Consider the following 22915-nt stretch of genomic DNA (forward strand, 5'->3'; position numbering starts at 1 on the left):
AATTAATTAATTAATTATTGTTGTTATTTTTTTCTAGGAATCTTTATCCCAAACTTTGAACCACTACCTGTGGCACTCTCTAGTGTCACAGAACATGTGTGTTGTTCAGGTTAACTTCCTTAGTTTCTCAAAGTATACAAATAGCTTTTTAAAATCATTGTTACTGTGGAAGAATTATTTTGTATTAAAAATGCACTGTGGGGCAGTTTATTCAACACAGATTCCTAATTAATAGAAAAATAACTGGCATAAAGTTTATCTCAGAAACATTGACTATCTGTTGTGTTCTAATTGCCAGTTCAACAAAGCTTAGAATTTAGTGAATAATAAGAATTGAAGTAATTCTGGAACAACAGCCTTCCATGTTCTCAAGAAATAAATGGAGAGGTGAATAAGAGTGCATGTAGAAACTTACCCTTTCAGATATTAGAGAGAATGAATTGCACCTCCTATAGTTCTTTGTTCTAACCAGGAGCTAAGGGGTAGAAAGAAGTAGTACATTTCCAAAAATGAAACTTGATACTTTTTGCATAACTTGTAAATATGTTCCCCCAGTGATGAGAATGCATTTACCCAAGTGATACTTCTTTAAACATGACTTGCTTTCACCTTTTTTTTTTTTCAAATATTTTATTTATTTATTCATGAGAGACACAGAGAGAGGCAGAGACATAGACAGAGGGAGAAGCAGGCTCCATGCAGGGAGCCCAACATGGGATTCGATCCCAGGTCCCCAGGATCACGCCCTGGGCTGAAGGTGGCGATAAACCACTGAGCCACCTGGGCTTTCACCCTTTCTTAAAGATATTTATGAACTGTATTCCAGATGGACCATGTAAAAAATGTTTCAAGTAAGATTATCCATAATTTGTGAAAATGAAATGACTTTTTTATTACAGCCATAATTGACTCTTGTAACATTATTTTAAAATCTAATTTCAATTTTGTGAATTTAATTTTATAGTTTATTTCCAGTGGCAGTCTCCTTTGGAAAACTATTTCAGTTTGGGTGATTAGTAAGCATCAGTTGTATAATAGAAATTAAAGATGATTAGATTCAACTATAAGCTTTGTTCGTTAGACTTATACAGTTGATCCTTGAACAACATGGGTTTAAACTGTGGGTCCACTTGTATGTGGATTTTTTCAATCAACACCATGCCGTACTATGAATGTATTTTCTCTCTCGTGATATTCTTAACATTTTTTCAAGCTTACTTTATTGTAAGAATATAGTATATAATACATATAACATACAAAATATGTGCTAAACTGTTTATGTTATCCATAAGGCTTCTGGTCCAATAGTGGACTATTAGCGGTTAAGTTTTGGGAAGTCAGAAGTTATACACAGATCTTAAGCTGTGTGTGTGGGGGGGGCGGTTGGCATCCATAACCCCTTGGTTGTTCAAAGGTCACCTGTATTTAAATTGAGACTTGAGGAAGAAAGGATTTGGGTGGAGGGAGAAGAATTCTGTTAGTTGAGAAGAGTTATATAGTAAGTACATTCTGCAAATAGATATACACAGATAAGTTCAAAATATGTAATATAAGTATGCATACAAATTTTCAGCATTACAGTTAAAGATGTATTAAAATTGTTCTATGAAATTATTTTCTTAGATATTTAGTTCATTGATTTGATCTTGAATCAAACATGAGAATTAGATTTTTTGCTTTTCTGAATATCCAAATGAATATTCTACTTAAATTTATGATTCCCTCAATATTTAATATGAACAAATGTTTAAGTGTTAAGTACAAGTAAAAATATGTGTTAAGAAATCTGGTTTTGAAAATGTTTTCTTAAGTGACTTAGAGTAGAATTTGATTGTGTTCTTCATACTTCACTTGCTACTTACCCATATCTTTTTTTTCACTGTTTTTCTTTCTTTGGCCCATTTTAACTTGAGATGTTAGGGAAAACCACTAATTTTAATACACTGAGCATGTGGTAAATGCAAGATACTCTGTACTGTGAGGGATACAGAGGAGAATAAGACAATCCCTAATCTCGGGGAGATCACACTTCAGTGAGTGGGAGACATGTACACAAATAATGGGATAAATGAAGATAGGGAAAATAAAGAATTGTGAAATTAAGCAGTGTGTGAACACTAGCCTACCTCGGTGTTTTACATTATTAAAATGTAAGAGCTGCTTTTAAAATCCCCTTGCTGACAAGCAGCATGTTTGGTTCTTGATCATTTCTCAGATAGTTGCTGGAGAGAGACCTCAAGGGAGGAGGACCCATGCTTAAAGTCTCCCCGGAGTGATGTGTTTGATGAAAGGAGGTACCTTCTAGCCTGAAGATAGGAATCGGATTATTTTAAAAACACTGTCCTCAGCCCACCGGTATCCTGTCACAAGAGAGACCATTGGCTAAAGCAGTCATTGTCCTGCAGTGATTATTAATGGAATGATGAATTGTTTTTATCTTGTCCATAGAGAAAATAGTGAAAGATATCTATTTGTTTCAAATATAGATTATGATATAACTTGTATCGCCTCCCCAGACTTGGTTTGGCAAATTATACTATAAACAGGATCAGAAGACCAGGATAGATTTTGGAAAAAGTTTTCTGCAATGTAGGTGGTAAGTAAAATATTTATAATATGCAGAAAGCTCATACAAATTGAGAAGCTAATTTAGTAGGGAGATGATATCGCCAATGACTATGAATGTTTTCATACTAATTTTTATAAAAATACATATTTTATAAAAATAACAAGAAAAGTTTAAAATTTGTTAAGACTGATGTACAGGTAAGACTCTGAAACTTGGTTGCCGTGAGACTCTGAACTGTCCCAGGCATTAGTCTGTTCTCAGTACAGATTTAGCTGCTGCCAGATAAGGTGATTGTACAGCTGTGTAGTCTGGACTTGGAGGTTTGCCGCAGGTTGTGCAGGTAGGCTGTGACGAGAGTGTGGGCAGTGGCCCTGGTGGCATCCTGTGATTCTCTTCTATTCTCTGTGAGAAAGAGCCCACACTTGAGGATAATGCTATTTCAGGAAGCATTCAGCAAGACCTGTGTGGCTCATGTGGCCTCCTGAAAGAAGCAAACCTGAAAATCATCAAACACCTGGCATCTCCTTTCAGCCAAAGCTTAAGTTCGCCTGCCTTCATTTTAAAATATCTTTTCTACTTTTTTTCCAAGTCTTCATGAGCAAAGAGCATTGTTCTGTGTTTACCAGAGCTATCCATGGAGCAAGAGCAGGAAGACAGTGGGCCTGGTATCCATCAGGTAGATTGGGAGGCTGTGTCAGGCTGAGCCTTACATACAGTTTCTGCCATGTAAGACTACCTTAAAGACTTGGGGGATTGTGATGTCCTGAACTTGACCAGCTTTTTTTTTTTTTTTTTCAGAATAAGGGAGATTCTAGCACAGCATTTGTTAGTCACACTTCATGAATAATTTGGTTCAGTTTGGGGTCTGTCCTCAGCACTGGGTAGGCGGGGAGTAATGGGATAACGCACTGAACCATTTGTATTACACAGATAGAACCACTGTGGTGGGACTTCTCCCTCAAAACTAGTTATTGTGCTGTTGTGCAGATCGTCGTAATGTCATCTGTATGCTTGAAAATAGAACCAGGACATATCACTCTCAGTCCCTGGTACAGGGTGTTTTCTCTCTGTGTGAAGAAAAAAAGGAAGCATAGAATTCAGGATATAATGACTCTCAGAAAGACTACAAGGGAAGAGAATAATCAATCTATGGTTTTAGCCTGATAGCTACTCTCCTCTGTTCTTACTTCTTCTGCCTGAACTAATACCTCCTTCATCTAGTATCAATAGGGATTTTTTTTTCTTTTGTCCTGGTGGGGGTAGTGAAATTTTTAAATATAGAAACATATCCTTTTCAGTATAAATCATTTAAAAAGTTTTAAATTTGCTACCTAATGATTAAAAAATTTTATTGTCTCTCCTTTAAGTAATACTGTGGAAGACTTAGCATTTTCTTAATGATTAGGTTATGAACTGTCTCCCATTGATTTAGACTCCCATGTTTGAATGATTTTTGTTTTTTCCCCTGCAGACTTAGAAGCAATCACAAAAATCCAGCATGTCCAGTTGTAGCTACTAGCCACCTGTGGTTTTTGAACATTTGAAATGTGGCTAGTGTGAGACAGAATATTTAGTCTTAATTAATACAAGTTTAAATTGTAAAAATGAAGCTATTTTTTCATTAAGTGACATTTTATTGTTTTGGTAAGGCTAGACTTCACTTTAACTTGAAAATTGAGCTAAATTGAGATGTGCTCTAAGTGTAAAATACACATTGAATTTTAAAGACTTAAGATGGGAATAAATGTAAAAGTATCTCAATTTTTTATGTTGATTACATGTCGAGATGCAAATATTTTGGTCCTCAGAATATTACATTAGCCGACAGGCAAAACCATCTAATGCAAAACCTTGTTTATAATAAAATGTTGAATATCCCCTGTAATTTATTGAATATTGTACTACCAGGGAAAAACAGAATGGTTGTGTGAGTGCAGAATGGTTGTAAGTGTATTGTTTGTTTACCCTTGTGACTGTGTGGCTGACCTGGGGGATGGAGCTCCCACTATCTGGCATCATGAGAGATTATCAACTTGTTGTTAGCCTGGGAAAAGATCAGAATTCAAAATTTGAAGTATGGTTACTAGTAGATGCATATCACTTCTCACTCCATCATAATGGATGCCTTTGATTTGTTTGTCTTGTCTAAATTGCTCCAGCTAGGACATTGAGTATTCTCTTAAATACAAGTGGTGAGAGTAGGCATCCTTGCCTTCCTGGTTCCCAATCTTAGAGGAAACGCTTTTAGTTTCTTTCCAATGAGTGTAACGTTAGCTGTGAGTTTGTCACCTATAGCTTTTATTTAATGTTGAGGTGTGTTCCTTCCCTACCCAATCTATTAAGGTTTTTAGTCATGAAAGGATGAATTTTGTCAAATGCTTTTTCTGCATCTATTGAGATGGTTCTGTGATTTTTAGTTTTTCATTTTATTGATCCACATTTATTAATTTGTGTATGTTGAACTATACCTGCATCTCAGAGATAAATCCCACCTGGTCATGGCATGTAATCTTTTAATGTGTTCTTCAGTTCGGTTTGTTAATATTTTGTTGATAATTTTTGCATCTGTACTCATCAGGGATATTGATCCGTAATTTTCTTGTGGTGTTCTTATCTGATGTTAGTATCATGTAATGCTAGCTTTACAGAATGAGTTTGGAAGTGTCCTTCCTCCTTGATATTTCATAAGAGTTTGAGGAGGGTTGGTGCTAATTCTCCTTTAAATGTTTGGTAGATTCTTAAGTGAAACTGTCGGATCCTGGGGTCTTCTGTTTTGGGAATTTTTTAAATTACTGTTTCAGTCTCTTTCCTCATTTATTGGTCTGTTTAGATTTTCTCTTTCTTGATTCAAAGTGTTGACAGGTTATTGTTCTAGAAAAGTATCAATATCTTCTAGGTTTTATAATTTGTTGGCAGTAATCTGTTATGATTCTGTGTATTTCTGTAGTAACAGTTGTAATGTTTTTATTTCTAATTTTGAGGGGTTTTTTTCTTAGTTTAGCTAAAAGTTTGTCAGTTTTGTTTATATTTTTGAAGAACCAGATCCTTTCTATCGTTTCTATCCATTCCCTATTTTATTTGTTTATACTTTTCTCCTCATTACTTTCTTTCATCCGCTAACTTGGGCTTAGTTTGTTCTTTTACTTGTTCCTTGAGGTATAAAGTTAGGTTGTTTGAGATCTAATTTCTTCACACAGTGCATTTATTGCCATATTTCCCTCTCAAAACTGCTTTGTCATAACCCACAATACTTGATATGTTGTGTTATCATTTGCGTTAGTTTGGAGATAATATTTTATTTCCCTTTTGATTTCTTTTTTGACCCATTGGTAGAAGAGTGTTTAGTTTCTACATATTTGAATATCTACGCACTTCTTCATATTGATTACTAATTTCATGCATTTGTGATCAGAGAAGATAGTTGGTATGACTTTAGTCGTCTTGAATTTGCTAAGATTTGTGACCTATCATATGATCTTTCCTGAAGAATGTTCCATGTGTACTTGAGAAGAATGCGTATTCTGCTGCTATTGGATAGAATGTTCTGTATAGATCTGTTAAGCCCACCTATCCTAAAGTATGGTTTGATTTCATCATTCTTTAGATGATCTATCTATTGCTGATACTGGGTACTGATTGCTTCTACAGTTACTATATTGTTCTTAATTTCTTCCTTAAGATCTGTTATTTTTTTTTTAAAAGATTGTGTGTGTGTGTGGGGGGGGGGGGGGGAGAGAGAGAGAGAGAGAGAGCGCGAGCATGAGCATGAGCAGGGAGAGGGACAACCATAAGGCGACTACCCCCCGCCCAGCAGGGAGCCTGATGTGGGGCTTGATCCCAGGACCCTGGGATCATGACCCGAGCCAAAGGCAGACACTTAACCAACTGAGACACCCAAGTGCCTGCCTTAAGATCTGTTATTACATAACAGCACTTAACACATATTCAGTGCTCAGGTGTTGGGACTGTAAATATTTATGATTGTTATACCTTCTTGATGTATTGACCCCCCCCCCCTTTATCATTATATAATGACCTTTGTCTTTTAGTACCCTTTTTGGCTTGGAATCTGTGTTGCCCTGATATAAGTATGGTTACACCAAACTTTTTTCTTTCTTTTTTGTCATTTTGCAATATCATCATCCGTTCTTTCATGTTGAGCCTATGTGTGTCTTTAGAGCTCCTATTAGGCAGCACATAGTTGGCTTGTGTGTGTGTGTGCGCACACGTGCGCTTAAGATTTATTTATTTATTTTAGAGAGCACATGCACAAGCCAAGGGTAGAGGATTGCAGGGAGAGGCAGAGAGAGAATCTCAGGAGCCCCTTAACCCCCAAACCCCTGCACCCACCCAGCATAGAGAATGAAGCATGATGCAGGGGTTGATCTCACAACCCAACCCAAGGTCATGACCTGAACCAAAACTGAGTTGGACATTCAACCAAGTGAGTCACCCAGGTACATGGCTCTTGTTTTATTTTAATCCATCCAGTTACTCTGCCTTTTGATTGGTAAGTTAAGTCCATTTGCATTTAAGGTATGTTGTTATGTGAAGACTAACTACTGCTTTTTCATCTTTTGCTTTTGATTATCTTTCCATTGTTTCTTGTCCCTTCTATTTCTACCTTTGTGTGTTGGTGGTTTTCCATGGTGATTTGCTCAGTCTCCCCCATTTTATGTTTTGTGCCTCTGCTCTAGATTTTTGCTTTATGGTAGCCATGAGGATTATATAAAACATTTCATAGATAAAATAGTCCTTTTTCTGTTGATAGCATTCTGCTTTCATTTTCCTACCAAGGTTTTATCCTTTGTTGTTACAAATTATCTCTTTTTATGCTATGATTTTGTTACCAGGTTCTAGTAACTATAGTTACTTTCAATGCTCTTTTCCTTTATGCTGTAATTACAAGTTTAATATAGTATTCTTAAAAAAAAGAGTTATAGCATTATACTTGCCTTGTTAATCAGATTGAATTTTGTGTACTTTCATCTTTTCATTTCTTCACTTGAAAAGTTCCCTTCAACACTTCTGTGAAGGCAGGTCTGGTGGTGGTGAACTCCTTTAGTCTTTGGGAGGAAGACTTCATTTTTCCTGCATAAGATAGCTTTGCCAGGTAGAGTATTCTTGGCTGGCAGTTTTTATCTTTCAATATTTTGAATATGTCATGCCACTCTCTCCTCTCTCTTGGCCTGTAGAGATTCTGCTGAGAAATCTGCTAATAGCCCACTGGGGGACCTTTGTAGGTTACTTTTTTTTTTTTTCCTGGATGCCTTTAAAATTGCTTTTTTACCGTCGACTTTTTTTTTTTTTTAATTTTATTTATTCATTCATGAGAGACACACACACACACAGGCAAAGACATAGGCTGAGGGAGAAGCTGGCTCCACGGAGGGAGCCCCATGTGGGACTCGATCCTGGGACTCCAGGATCATGCCCTGGGCTGAAGGCAGGCACTAAACTGCTGAGCCACCCAGGCATCCCTAATATCGACTTTTGACAGTTTTAATATAACATGTCTTGGAGAAGGTCTTTTTCCCTTGAGAGACAGTAAGGTGTTCTGTTAGCTTCTTGGACTTATATATCCAGTTACTTTCTAAGGTTTGGGAAGTTCTCAGCTATTATTTCTTTAAATGCACTGTTCCATTCTCTTTTTCTTCTGAGATACCCATTATTCTTATATTGGCATTTCTAATGGAGTCAGAGAGTTTGAATAGGGTGTCGTCACTTTTTAAAAATCTTCATTCTCTTCCACCTGAATCATCTCTATATTTCTGTCCTCAAACTTGCTCTCATCTTCTCTTCCATATGATCTGTTCTGTTTCCAGTACATTCTAATGCATTTTTCATCTCATTTATTGAGTTCTTCAGCTCCAGAATTTATTTCTTTTTTAGAATTTCATTCTCTCTGATAAAGCACTTCTATTCATTTTATTTTGGAGTTTTCTTATAGCTCATTGAATTTCATCATAACTGCTAATTTAAATATCAATTAGACAACAATATTTCATGTCTTTGGATTCCATTGCTAGAAAATTGTCATTATCTTCTTATGATACTGTATCACCGTGATTTCTCATGGTGTTTGATGAGAAGTACCACTGCTTCCACATTTGAAGTAGTGAACACTTCTTATTTAGCCAAGGCTTTGTTTACTTTGATTCTAACAGTTCAACAGGTTCATAGATGGGGGCTTTTCTTTTCTTTTCCAGAAGATGGGGCTATAGCACAACTTTTTGGTTTTTGTTACCAGAGCTGACTTCCTGCTAAGGGTAAAGAGCATGAAAAAAGCAAAAGGGTAGTGGCAAAGTGGGAAGGAGGTAGGTACTTAGCACTTGGGGCTTTGGGTGTACCCATAGCCTCCTGGGGGGATCTTCAAGTGGGAAGGGTACCAGAGGTTTGTGGGCCAGCCTCTTGCCTCTTGGGGCAGACAGCAGATGCTTTCCTTTAGTTCCCTTTGTCTACTTCTCTTACCTTCCCTCCTCTGGCCACTGGAGTCTCTTCTCAGGGCATCTGGTCCCTCCTGTTGCAGCATCTGTTGCCAGGCAGACCCCCACTCGCTGCCTTATAACCCTCCACCTCCTCTCACTGCCTTATAACCCTCCACCTCCTCTGGCAAAAAAGTGCTGGCTCGCTCAGGGACCAGCCACTGCCAGCTCCCCCACCTCTTCCATGGTCCTTAAGAGCACACAGATGGATGGATTGCTTGGGCATCCTGGTATGCTGTGCAGAGGTGCTGGGTTTTTTTTTTCTTCTTCTTCTTCTTCTTCTTCTTCTTCTTCTTCTTCTTCTTCTTCTTCTCCTTCTCCTTCTCCTTCTCCTTCTCCTTCTCCTTCTCCTTCTCCTTCTCCTTCTCCTTCTCCTTCTCCTTCTCCTTCTCCTCCTCCTCCTCCTCCTCCTCCTCCTCCTCCTCCTCCTCCTCCTCCTCCTCCTCCTCCTCCTCCTTCTCCTCCTCCTCCTCCTCCTCCTCCTCCTCCTCCTCCTCCTCCTCCTTCTCCTCCTCCTCCTCCTCCTCCCTCCTCCTCCTTCTTCTTCTTCTCCTCCTCCTCCTTCTTCTCCTCCTCCTTCTTCTTCTTCCAGGATATGAATGTCCAATTAGTTGTAAATCAGAGGAGAGAGAAAAGGAATGACTCACAGCACCATGATGCTGGATCATTCCCAAATAAAATGCTATTAAAATGAATTTGTCTTGTTCTGTTTCCTTGCTTAATGTAGCCTCTGCAAAATGTAAACTCAGAGTTTTCGTATCTCTGTGGGAGGTATTCCAACTTTGGCACCACTAACATTTTGGGCTGGAAAATTCTTTGTGTGGTGGTCCATCTCATTCCCTGTAGGATGTTTAGTGACATTCTTTGCCCAGCTATTCTAGATCAGCTTCCCACCCAGTACAGGAATGCCTTTTTGGGCCATGACAGAGAGGAATCATTCAGCCTGTTTGAAATGTTTACTTAATAAGAATCTTTATCATTTTGAGAATTAATTGTAAGATGGACCTTTTTATCAGCATCCTATAACTTCTTCAAGTGGTCCTAGTCCTAATCACTTGAGTAGCACAGATTAAACCAAATTCTTTATGAAAAAGCTAATGCATGCTAACAGGCCTTATAAATTCTAAAGTTCATTCAACAATTACTTAAACTCCTCCTTTGTGTTAGGCACTGTCCTAGGCAACAGGGATAAGAAGCATATGAAACATGAGCTCTCAGCGAGCTTGCATACCATCTTGGGGGTGATGTAGTTAATATTTGAGAGCCTACCATAGTATGTCATGTGTTGGTCAGTGCTGTGGAGAATACCGAAGCGGGCAAAGGTGTATTGGGAATGCTCTCATTGGAAGGGAGACAGGGCAGGGGGAATGGTATTACTTCTGGCCCTGTCCTCGAATACCCCAAGACCTCTACCATGCCTGCTGTTCCCCAGACCTCCAGTTTCTTTTGGAATGCATATTACCTTCATCTGTTGCTTATAAGAAATGTTTTCCAGACATCTTTGCCTAGCTTCTGATAACATTTCCTGAGTGAAAGTGTTAAGGTTCCTTTTAAAAGTTCCTTTTCAGATTCACGTGGATCTGAATTCTGGCTCTGGTCTGATCAGTGCAGAGTTGTCCTTAGGAATGTTATAGCTGATGTTCTCCTTTTGGCAATCCGAGATGGCACCTGCCTTTTTGGCAGCCTCCTGGTGCTGTTGACTCAGATTACGGTCAGCAAGCTGAGGTCTTTTACTGTGCTACAGCTTCCACATTGTGGGATTGTCCCATAGGATGGTGTTTCTCTTCCTGCTTTTGATCAGCTTATTGAACACAATGTGATCTGAAGGGGTTCACTTCTGCATGTCTTACAGAAGAAAATACCTGGGCTTGGTGATGGTCCATTACCTTTCACAGTCCCTTTTATCTCTACCTTTTGGTTGTACTCTGGAATAGATAATGTTGCAGGTGATCTGGCCTTCTGATGAATGAGTATCTACTACATTTTCATAAAACACCATAACAGGATATGTGCATAAAAATGAACGTGGGATATTCCCAGGTGGGATTCTTAGCTGGCAATCTTGTAATGATTTCTAAATGGAAAATTAAAAAACAAAACCCAAAATCCTTGGATGTCTTTTATCAACGTCTTCCGGAATATTTATTCTTGCCTTTAATCCAAAATAGTCCTATATACTAATATAGTCAATGTAGTATTGGTTGGGAGGGATTACAGGCCCTCATTCAATCTTCACAGAGCTTATTTCAGGCTCAACCTTCTAGCATCTGTTCCATTTCTGCCCAACTTTTTCCTAAACAAAAGATAGAAGATTTAGTTTATATGGTTGACCCTTGAACAATATACCTCCCAGGCAGTCGATAACCCATGTGTAATTTTTGACTCCTCAAAAACTTAACTACTGACAGCCTAGTGTTGACCAGAAGATGTACCAGTAAGTCAATTAACATATTTTGTATGTCATACATATTATATACTGTATTTTACAATAAAGTAAGCTAAAAAAATAAAATGTTATTTAAGAAATCATAAGGAAGAGAAAATACATTTACAGTACCATATTGCATTTATAAAAACAACAACAACCACCCACGTATAAGTGGGCCAGTGTGGTTCAAACCCATGTTATTCAGGGGTCAACTGTACACATCTCTAAAACTGCATTGTGCATGCAAATGATAGACAATTGCAGGGATACTGTCCCTAGGTTCCATTGTTCATGTCACAGAGATTCATAGTCCTGGATTGTGGAGAATGTGATTTAAATACCATCTGTGGCTACTTATCTAGCAGATTGGTTAGATGACAAATCTGCCAAATGAGCAGTGTGTGTTTCTAAAAAAGATAACCAGAATTTTACCATGGAGGATTTGAAAATCTTATTTATTTAAAAACTATATCAACCTCTATCATTCAAATTAATTAGTTTATAGAATAACAGTTCTTTAGAGGACAATATTTTCTTTAGTATTTTAGTTACATAGGTATATTTTAAACAGCAACTGCTAAACCAGCATCCCTTACCATAACCTAAGATAACCAAAGAGAATGTATTATTTTACCAGTGTTTCAGAAAGTTGGTGTGACACCTCTTACTGCTCCCCTTGGTAGTGCTGTTGCTGTGATTTGTGGAAGTGAGGTTGGCTTCTTTCTGGCCAGCCAGCCCTGGCTTCAGGATGCCCAAGCCTGTCAGGCTGCTTATCCAGACCACAGACACCCACCATCCTTTTGGCTACCTCCAAACCCCTGCAGAGGCTTTGAAAGTGCTCCTTCTGTAGAAGTTAATTTGTAAGGGGTTTCCTATATACCCAGAGATGCTAAATATTGTTCAACTTCAGGGTCTTTGGGGAAGTACTAATGTATAATGCTGGGCCTAAATTTATTTTGGCTTTATAGTTCATTTGCATTTTTCCATTTAGTTTCTTAACTTTAAACTGGGCCCTGTGATGGCATTTTGTTTACATTATTTAGCAGCTAGAGTAAAATAATGTTTGAAGTATCAAGATATGGCCAGTGTGTCTTGAACCAAACAGTGGAGTCTGATGTGCTAGCACAGGAAAGGAGCATGTACCTCTGGGGTGGTGCACGTTGGACACCACTGAGGGAGAACGAGAATCATTAGGATCAGAATAACAATGAAATCATTCAAATAATCAATGAAACAATCAGTGATCCCCAGGGTCAGGGGATCTGCTGTGACACTTCAGGGGCCAAGATAGCAGTAATCAGAGCTACAACCCCAGACAAACCCTCTTTTACTCTCTCTACAACCAGGCATATTTTTGTGGTATTTATACGTGTATGCCTGTGGTGTTTATATTAATGGCAGTAGCTTTTCCTTCCTCGTGTCAGTGGCATTAAGATTAACTGTTAATTTTTCTTTTCTTCTTCCAGAACAAGCTTGCCTTCTCCTATGTTTTCCAGAAACGACTTCAGTATCTGGAGCATCCTGAGAAAATGTATTGGAATGGTAAATTAACTCTCAGTTTTATAATATAACATTAAGCAGATGTATGTTTCCTTGCATACTCCTTGGAAGGGAACCTTCATGTTGGCATAAACGTGATGTACAACAAAGTTCATGGAAGCTTGTATCAGAAATTGGGGAAAAGCCTTAGGTTTGCCTGACAGGATTTGAGCCACTCTTTATGCTACTTTAATAGGATTTTAATGGGACTTTTCACTGTAAAGAAAAAAAAAAGAAAAGAAAAGAAAATGAATGCTCTTTTCCTGTTGTCATACCACATATGTATTTCCCTGTAAAATTACCCAGAAATTCTCTTAGAAAGCACAGGCACACCAAAGCATAGAATGTAATTTCACGTATACTTCTTTGCATAAGCTAGTTGTGTTGTACTTTGGATGTTAAGTGTGGTATATAGATATTTGGAATGTATCTGTACTTAGCTGCAACAGGTAGATCTGATTTGGGGAGAGGGCAGCAGATGGCAAAATTTACTATTCCATAAATCCTTACCTTCTCTAAAACAGTAGTCTGCAGCACCACCGTGACATCAGTTAGGCTAGAATTCTGAGTAAAGTTATCTTAACTCTTCTAACATGACCTTTGACCAACTAGAATGATGAAAATTTTAAAACATGTGAGCCGTAAGCTGCTAAAGAATCTGCCTGGACATTACCTTTTGTAATTTTGCAGTTTAATGTGCATTCTGGGAGTACTCCAAGAACTTTCCCTGTACCAAGAAGTATAGTCACTTTCTTTTCATTCTGGTGCTTGAAAGCCTTGCAACTCGTGACGCGCCCACTTTGGATTTTTCTAACGTCCCTGTTCTCTGCATGGGGTTATCTCATCTGAGACTTTCCAAATGTGACTTCCAAGAAGCTAATCCCAGAAACATCATTTTAAGCAAGTATTTTCTGATTCTGCTTTGTGGAGAGTATTCAGCTAAGCTCTACAGCTGAAAAAGGGAATTTATCCCAGCCTTGCCGCTTCCTGTTTTGAGATCCTGGAGAAGCTACCTTGCCATCCTGGAAAGGGTTTCCTCCCATGTAAAGTTAGGAGACTAATTTGTACCTAATAGATGTATTGAGAGATAAATAACATATGTAAATTGTGTAGGAAGTCTCTGATTTAGCATAATGCTCAATATTAGCATCAGTTCATCACACTTGAGAATCAGAGCAACTGCATCTAATCCTATTTTGATTATATTAAGATTCGTCAGGACAAACCAAATGTATATATTAGTAAGTTGTTAAGATACATATTACTGTCTTCGGATCTGAAATTTTTAGGACAAAAAATTAATATTTGTATTCTACAGAGTCAATATTTCTCAAACCCTTAGTAAACATATTTACCGTTATGATTGAATATGCAAACATGTATATATGCATGTGTTTAAAATTAAAACCAGTTTCACAAAAGGAATAGTCATCATAACAAATGGTATTTCCCATTATGTTAAATTAAGGCTGATTCCAACTCACTGTATTAATTACACAGTCTCTAATGAATGAAACCCTCACTGTAGAATTGGTACCATATCTATCAAGGACTGTTTGGTCAACAGAATTTATATGCACACTTAAGATGTGATTGAGTCTTTTTGGACATCGTAGAAATACAGTTTCCTGTATTTCTCTTGCTTGAGTGTATCTGCTACCATCTCCTATCTCACAAGTGTCAGATTTAGTGGTGGGGTCATGAATTTGTTCAGGCTAGTGACCAGCAGTCTATAGCTTATATCTAAAGCAAGCGTTCTTCTGTCTAGATGGAGAATAACTATTCTTTTATTTTTATTTTTATTTTTTAAAAAAGATTTTATTTATTTATTTATTTATGAGAGACACACAGAAAGAGCTAGAGGCAGAGACACAGGCAGAGGGAGAAGCAGGCTCCATGCAGGGAGCCTGATGCAGGACTCAATCCGGGACTCCAGAGTCACACCGTGGGCCAAAGGCAGGCGCCAAACCGCTGAGCCACCCAGGGATCCCCAACTACTCTTTTAAAAGAGAGGACATAATGTTCTGTTGGATTATACCTGTCATACTTTGAAAGACGCTCTATTTCTCTAGAAGAATGGTTTTACTTTTACTTTTTAGGTGCAGAATTATTTGTAAATAAATATTCTCTATTACGTTTATAAGATAATACCATTCCTAAAGGAATATTTATTAATGTGGATTGAAAGGAAATTAGCATTTGAAAGTATTGAGCTCTCTCGTAGGTAATATAAACAATCAAAAGGTGTAAGTGTTGGCCAACAATAGAGATTTAAAACACAATATATCTTGAGAGAGAAATGCAAATATCATTGCTGGAATAGAATAAAGTTTTAGAAGTAATTTTGGTATTGACTCTTCCAATATCGACCTCCTCTTACCTTCCAAAAGAAAATAGTCCAAAACTTAAAAAATGTAATATCCACAGCTTTTTTTTGCACTTAAGTTCAAAGTGAAGGCATTTTTAAAATGCATTGCATTTCTGTAATTGTTTTACATTTAATCCAAAGGCTTGACTTCTTTCTCTGTGGGTAAATCTCAGCTACGAAAGCCATGTACATTTCTTTCAGTCAGTTCTTCTCCACAGCTTCACATTCTCAGTTTCTTAACTTTATAAGTCCTAAAAGTAGTGGAGAATATTTGGTATTCATGATGTCTCTGTCAACTTGAGGAGCATACCAGATGAGAGTAAGGAGTGTGAGCATCTTGCAGGTGAAAACCTCGCAATTCTACACTGAACCGGGGTCCAGTCCCAACTTAAAAAAAAAAAATGCCCTTTATGATGGTAGAGTTTTATGGTATAGTATATTATTATCACAGTACATGGCTTTGGGGTGCCTGCTGGATCAGTCGGTGGGGCATGCAACTCAATCTTGGGGTTGTGAGTTCAAGCCCCACGTTGGATGTAGAGATTACTTAAAAACAAAATCTTTGGGGTGCCATTTGGTTAAGCGTCTATTTTTGGTTCAGATCATGATCTGGGGTCCTGTTCAGTGGGGAGCTTGCTTCTTCCTCTCCCTCTGCTGCTACTCCTGCTTGTGCCTTCCCTCCTTCTCTCTTTCTCAAATAAATACATAAAATTAAAAAGAAATCTTTAAAACAAAATACATGGCTTTTATGAACTCATGAGAGATGATGCTTCTCTGTCCGGTATGATCTAGGTATAATTTGTCTTAATCAGGAAGGAATGTCAGAGTATCTTCTCTAAACATCTGCCATCCTGGACCTCACTGCCCTACAGCACCCTCTGCAGCCAGACTTATTTTGACCCCATCTTCCACTTCCATACACATACACATTTTGCTTTTGCTTCTTTCTAAAAAGAATTTGGAGACTTAGATTTCCAGCATTAATGACATTCTTCCTTTTTTCTTCCAATCTGTTTTGGACAGGATTATGTTACCAAATACTGGATTATACTACATGAAGTGAATACTTTACATAACTGATAGTCAATTCTAAATCTCTCTGTGATTGAGGCTTTTACAAAAAAGATTTCCAGCTCAGAATTAATACTGATACTGGTTAGTGATTTGAAACCTTTCTTCCTGACTCCCATTGTCCTTTTGTTGAAGGGCTCTAATCTCATAATCCTGTTGTTCTGTCTGTCCCCTGTTTTCTTTCTCATCTTCTCTCCCATCCTTTTAGGATTTCTCCATGGGACTGACCTAGAGGTTAGGTCATGGGTGTTCATACTTACTGACTTTTGGACCAAGGCCAGCAGCAGGGTGAGGCAAGTGAGGGTACATGGGCATTTGTGCTCATGGCTTTGCCGGTGCTAACCCTGTGTTTGTTAAATATCTTGCAGTCATAGAATATTAGTGTTGGATTTTTATCAGACATGGAAAAAATTCTGATATATTTATAAATACTGACCTTTTAAAGTGAAAATATTATATCACTTTTTTAAAGATGTCCAGTGGAACCAAATACCATAGAGATTTGAATGAGAGAGCAATCTGTTCCTTAAGAGTTGAAAAGTTTTTAGTTCAATTTGCTTCTTTAACTCATATTTCCATTCCATATTTCTTCCAGAATATTAACCTTAACTTGTTTTTATCTTTGTAGGTCTTTTATTGATTACTCTATCATCCTTTGCTATCACAAAAATACATATAAAAATAAAAATGACAGCATGTATCCTATGACCATACGATATTAAAAGTTTCTCTGCATCGTTATTACAAATATTAATGAGTGATCAGAATAACAAGCATTGCAAATTTATGAAAATATTAACATAAAAGGTAAAGTGTTGATAAAATGGATCTTTTCAGTTGGGTTTAGATATCTGAGAATGTCATTTATTGCTACAATGTGACAGGATTTTCAGTAATGACTGTTATTTTTTAATAGATTAAGGGATTAAGAAACCTTGCTCATATTAATAGACAGATGGGAGTAGGAGTTTGGTGGTTTGTTTTCTTTTCCTTTTTTTTTTTTTTTTTTTTTTACATCTAGCAATATTATTCAGTTCTTTGACCCTTTCCTGTGTACCAAAATTCAGATAACAGTACAGTATCAAAAATATTTTTTATGATCCATAAGTTGACAACTCAATTAAGACTTCTTCACTGTAACTGAAAACAAAAATTTGGAAAACTTATGAAAGATCTTGTTAGCTTCTATTGGAGTCATAGGTGTCTTGGTCTTTGGGAAATGTAACCAGAGAAGCTTTACCAGGACTCTCAATTCTTGCTTAATGTAGCTCTTTCCTCACTCTCACATATATCTTGTAAGAGTGAAAAAAAGGGTGAGAGAATTGAAATACTTTTTGCTGAAACACACCTGTGTCAATAACCTCTGATAAAATGCTTTTATCTTACTGTAAGCTTTAAATTGTTTCCTTCAAAACCACAAATTTAGCTCATTCACTTAATGCAGGGTACCTGCCACGCAACCGTAGAGCCAGACCATACTCCGACATATCCTAGGTCAACTGACTGTCAGGAGTGTGATGTTATTAATATACTAACATATTAGTATATGTCACTGTGACCGCTGTCCCATTCTTGAATTCCAAATCTAAGGTCAATACAGACCTAGATAAAATTTGCCAAAGCTGGTACCTTGTAAGTACTGCCTTGAGAGACGGAGGACAGAAACAGCAAAGTAGTTCAACAAAACCCTAGCATCTTTACCACCTCACTTTACGATGATCTAAAATCAGAATACCCCAATATGGGAGAAATGGCCAGAAGGCCTCATTACATCAGGTCTTCCCATTAACTGAAACAGAGAAAGTCATGGAGCCCTTGTGCAGATTAATGGTACCTCAATTAAAAGAGGCTTCACGGACACCAGTACTATACTTCTAACCCTCCCTTCATTTGGGACCCTGCAGAGTTTACACTTCAGAACAAGAATACTATAAATACTATACTGTGATTCAGGATGATGTCAGGTGTCCCCTCTTGCCCCCACAACCCACTCCTCCCGCCCCCACCTTGCAGAAAGGTAGTTGTAAAAGGGGAAGTGGGGAAAAAAGAAACAGCATGACCTCTAGCGCAGGTGTCTGATCGGGCCTGCCAGTTAGGAAGTAAGAATGTCTGTGGAGCCTGAGCATCCGGAAATTGGTTCTTTAGAGCAGCCCCGCCGACATAGCTACTCTGGGCTACATCTTTGTGAATTCCCCTTGTGTGAGTACCATGCAGAAGACTTAGATGTGGTCCAGGCTAGTGGTTCCTAGCTAATGGTTGTCCAGCCAAGTCTGAGAACACTCAGCTGCTAGACAGGAAGCATAGGAAAGGACTAGCTTTCTCTTTATCTTTTTCCTCATAGCTCTTCTTGTCTTTTTCTTTTTCTTTCTGTTTCTACCATTGGTTTGCACCAGCATGCTCATGGTGTGGTTCAGTTCATACACAAGCATGCACTCCATTCCTGTTCTGTCATTCCTGTGTTTCTGGCTGTGTTACTTCCATTCGTTCCTCTGTTGTCTTCCACTTGGGCTGCTCTCGAGAGCTGAGGAACAGAGGTGATGCCAGCAGTGAAAGGCATGAGGGCAGCAGTTTTTCAAACTGCTCACCCATACGGTTTCAGGAGGGCTGTCTTGTACGTTCTTCATGTGACTGCTCTGGGCATAGTCAGTGGTACTCAGACAGCAAGAACCTCTCATGCAAGATAAACTTGACATGGAGGGAGGGGACAGGCAGCAGAAGATGTGAAACCGATACCTTTAACCCTCCAAAGCCCTTAAATGTAAGAGGGATGAATTTTTAGATCTTCAGTAGCTATGGCAGGTGTATAGGGGGTGGGTTGTAGAGGAAGGATCCAGTGCCAACTTCATCTGGCAGAAGGCATGTCCAAGGAACAGAGCCAGAACTGCTGCTACCACTTGACCATCTTAGTGCTTGGATCACACTCCTGTGTGAGGACTCTGTCGGCAAGCTGGCTGCCTGGGCAAATGAGCATACAGATTTAGCCTAAGATCTAAGTTGTTTCTCTGGGTAACCCAGGTCTTAAACGTTTGCACATTTGGGTGTTACAGTGTTAGACTTTACATATATAAAATATTTTCCATTTTAGTTGGGATCAAACTTGGCCTTGCCTTCAGGTTGTTTATGTATTGCTCAAGTGATGAAGCAGCCTTCTCTCTCTCTCTCTCTCTTAATTCTCAGTTTGTCAGTGAATGAGAAATTGCAATGAAGAATTTCTTCTGTTTCATCATTGGTTGCTATTATTAATTTGCATGGATAAATTTAAACTTTGTTTTTAGCTGGGTCACAAGGTGGAACTGCCTGACATAAATATTTAATTTTTCCAGCTGACTGATGGTCTCAGTGATAAAAGTAGTCCAGCTAATGTTTCTTCCTGAAACTTGACCCTCATAATGTGAGTTGTTTCTTTTCTATTATTGGAGTCTACACAGTACTAATTAGTTGTATACAATATCTAAAGAGCCCAATATCAGACTGAATTATATTGGAAATAGAAATGGTGTCACTATAAATTTCTAAGACAACGAACTATATAGTTCGTGTCACCTGAGTTTTTCATTACATATCTAGGGAACTTAAATTTAAACAATTACAATTATTGTAAGCTTACTTTAAAATAACTGGAGTACTAGAAACAATGTTGTGAGTCCATTGTGTATTTTAAAATAGCTTTTTCTAGTCTTCTGAGAAGATGAGGGTGTTATGGTGAGTTGGATTTATGTGTATTTGTTCTCTAGGATCTTCTGTTTCCTTCGTACTACTTCTCGTTAGTTGGCCCAGATGTGTGCCTTTTCCTTTCCTTGAATGCTTACATTCTGAGTTACTAAAAGAAGTAGGAAGGTATTTAAATTATTCTAGATTGCAACATTGGATTTAAAGAAGCTTATTTAGGAATCTTAGGAGCTTTCCAAATGATTAAAAGATAATCTACCCATTGAATTGGTGATAAACCATGTCCTTTGTGCTTTGGTCTCCAGTTTACAGCACACACTGTTTCACTGACTCACTAACTCCTATAAAGTCCAGCCAGCTGGTGTTGAGCAGCCTGTGGCTAGTAGGCCCTTGACTGTCCCATCCTTGCCTGAATATTTTCCCCAGGAAGATAAATGGGAAGAGATGCAGCCCCCCTAGCATTGCTTTAGGGATGAAAGATTAAGTTCCTTGGCCAGGATTCTCATCTGATCTAACTAGGCACAAGTGAAAATGCTGTCACCCTTACCACATCTACTCCCTCAGGAGGAATTTTGTCCTTCTAGTGCTATTTAGGGGGAAAAATAGAGAATCAAGCTTAAAGTTCATCATTCTTGTAATGAATAAATCTCATCCTGTTGCATACAGTAAAGTGAAATGTGGAGAATAAGAACAGCATGGTGCGGGTCGCATACTAGTCAAGGGATAGGGCTCGAGTCATCACCCTGGTGAACCCCTGTCTTCTTGGTGACTGGATAGAGCAGCCAGCCAGCCAACAGAGAGCCTTACCAGTAGGACTTTTCAGTCATCGTCCGGGCTGGGGGCCCAGGAGAGGTTGGGTGTCCTTTCCTTCACTCCCTCATCATTTAAAGTCAGATTTTAGAAGCCATGGGGCGTCTGGGTGGCTCAGTTGGTTAAGTGTCTAACTCTTGATTTTGGCTCCAGTCATCTCAGAGTGGTAAGATCAAGTCCTGAATTAGACTCTGCTCTGGGTGTGCAGTCTGCTTAAGATTCTCCGTCTCCCCTTCCCTCTGCTCACATGGGCCCTTTTCTTTTTTCTTTTTTAAAGACTTTATTTATTCATGAGAGAGAGAGAGAGAGAGAGAGAGAGAGGGAGGCAGAGACACAGGCAGAGAGAGAAACAGGCTCCACGCAGGGAGCCCGATGTGGGACCCAATCCCAGAACTCCAGGATCACGCCCTGGGCCAAAGGCAGGCACTCAACTGCTGAGCCACCCAGGTGTCCTGCTCTCTTTCTTTCTAAAATAAATTTAAAACAAAACAAGAAAAACCTTGGGGAAGCCATGCCTTTTGAGTAGCTTTTCTATAGCTCAGCCTTCACCCAGGTGATAGGGTGAGGTATCCTAACCTTTGCTTCTCTGCATCTTGGAGGACCTGGTGCTCTTGCATGTGTTCTTAATGATAATAGCTAACACGTATCGCTCACTTTCTGTATGCCTGCTACTGTTCTCACTGTCATATATGAATTAACTTCACCTTTAGAAGCCCTGTGAGGTACACAGTAAAATCCCCATTTGGGGAGAGTTGAGGGCCTTACTCGTGGTGACGCACAAGCATGAGGCAGCAAGGGGCCTTTGATCTCAGAGCTCATTCCATTTATTTATTTATTTATTTATTTATTTATTTATTTATTTATTTAATTTAATTTATTAACTGTGGTAAAATACACAGCATAAAATGTACCATTTTACCCATTTCCATGTGTGCAATTCAGTGGAAATAGTGCATTCACTTTGTTGTGCAGCCGTCACCACCATCCACCCAGCCTTTCCATCGTGCAGAAGTGACACTTCCTACCCAATAAACAGTAGCTCCCCCTTCCCCTCTTCTAGCACCCGGCAGCCAGCATGCTGCTTTTTGCTCAGGACTCATTCTTTTAACTACGTTACTGTTCCTGGAACTTAAGACTGGAATAACCTGAGCATATTTTGTTGCTCCTCTTTTTTCCTTATGCCACGTAGACTTCATTTTTCTCTTGGACGTTTTATGATTGGCATAATGTCCATGTGTGTGCTATCAGGTGGCCCAGTTTCTGCAGTGCAAGCTTGCTAGCTTCCTTCTGCCAGGCTGAAAGTATTAGATTTTAAAATAAGTCTCCTGTTTTACTCCTGATTAAAAGAGCAATATGTGTTCATTTTAGGAAATTTAGGAAATACATAAAAGCATAAAGATAACAGATTACCTGTACTACCAGCTCCTTGAGGCAACAGCTGTTAACTGGTGCTATGACCACATAGCATTTGTTTCTAGGCCTATAAAACCTAGTTTTTAATGTGTTGCTTTATAACCTTTTTCCCCCACAGCATTTTGCCATAGGTTTGTATTCCAGTGAAAGGGTCAAGAAAGTGCATTGTACTAAATGCCTGATAGTACTTACAGGCAGTGGGTAGGGGGACTGCAGCAGGGCACGAGGGCAGGGGCCCCTTCAGGGTGCTCTTCTCCCTCTGGGGTGGTGAAGGCACAGGTGGAGCATCAGATACTGTCCCTCCCCTTGGGAACTGTGTTCCTGTAGAGTTAGCCAGACGAGCTCACATTCCCTGACCAGTCTAAGCTGGGCCCAAGACTAGGTCTGCCTTGTTCCTCCCTGAGCTCCAGAGTCAGCCTGACGCCTGGCTCAGGGCAGGTAGCAGCCGGTGTTTCTGGTACAGAAGAGCCCTGTGAACCATACCTGACTTACTTTGGGGAGTAGGTTCCCCAGATATCTGATTCAGGGCCCTGCTCTGAACTCTGTGCCCTTTCAGACTTATG

General features: G+C 38.8%; 1 protein-coding gene across 8 annotated transcripts in view; it reads left to right on the plus strand.

Moving 5' to 3' along the window:
* Positions 1-22915, plus strand: part of OSBPL1A (oxysterol binding protein like 1A) — a 227702-nt gene that overhangs the window by 181172 nt on the left and 23615 nt on the right. For all 8 annotated transcript variants that reach the window (XR_005362553.1, XM_038543635.1, XM_038543637.1 and 5 more), the window contains one exon: positions 12949-13024. Coding sequence is in view for 7 of the 8 variants with exons in the window: in XM_038543635.1 (XP_038399563.1) it covers positions 12949-13024 (76 nt within the window). In the remaining variant the exon portion in view is untranslated. The remainder of the gene's footprint in view (positions 1-12948; positions 13025-22915) is intronic.

This window comes from Canis lupus, chromosome 7 (genome assembly GCF_011100685.1).
Source record: "Canis lupus familiaris isolate Mischka breed German Shepherd chromosome 7, alternate assembly UU_Cfam_GSD_1.0, whole genome shotgun sequence".
Taxonomy (NCBI): Eukaryota; Metazoa; Chordata; class Mammalia; order Carnivora; family Canidae; genus Canis; species Canis lupus.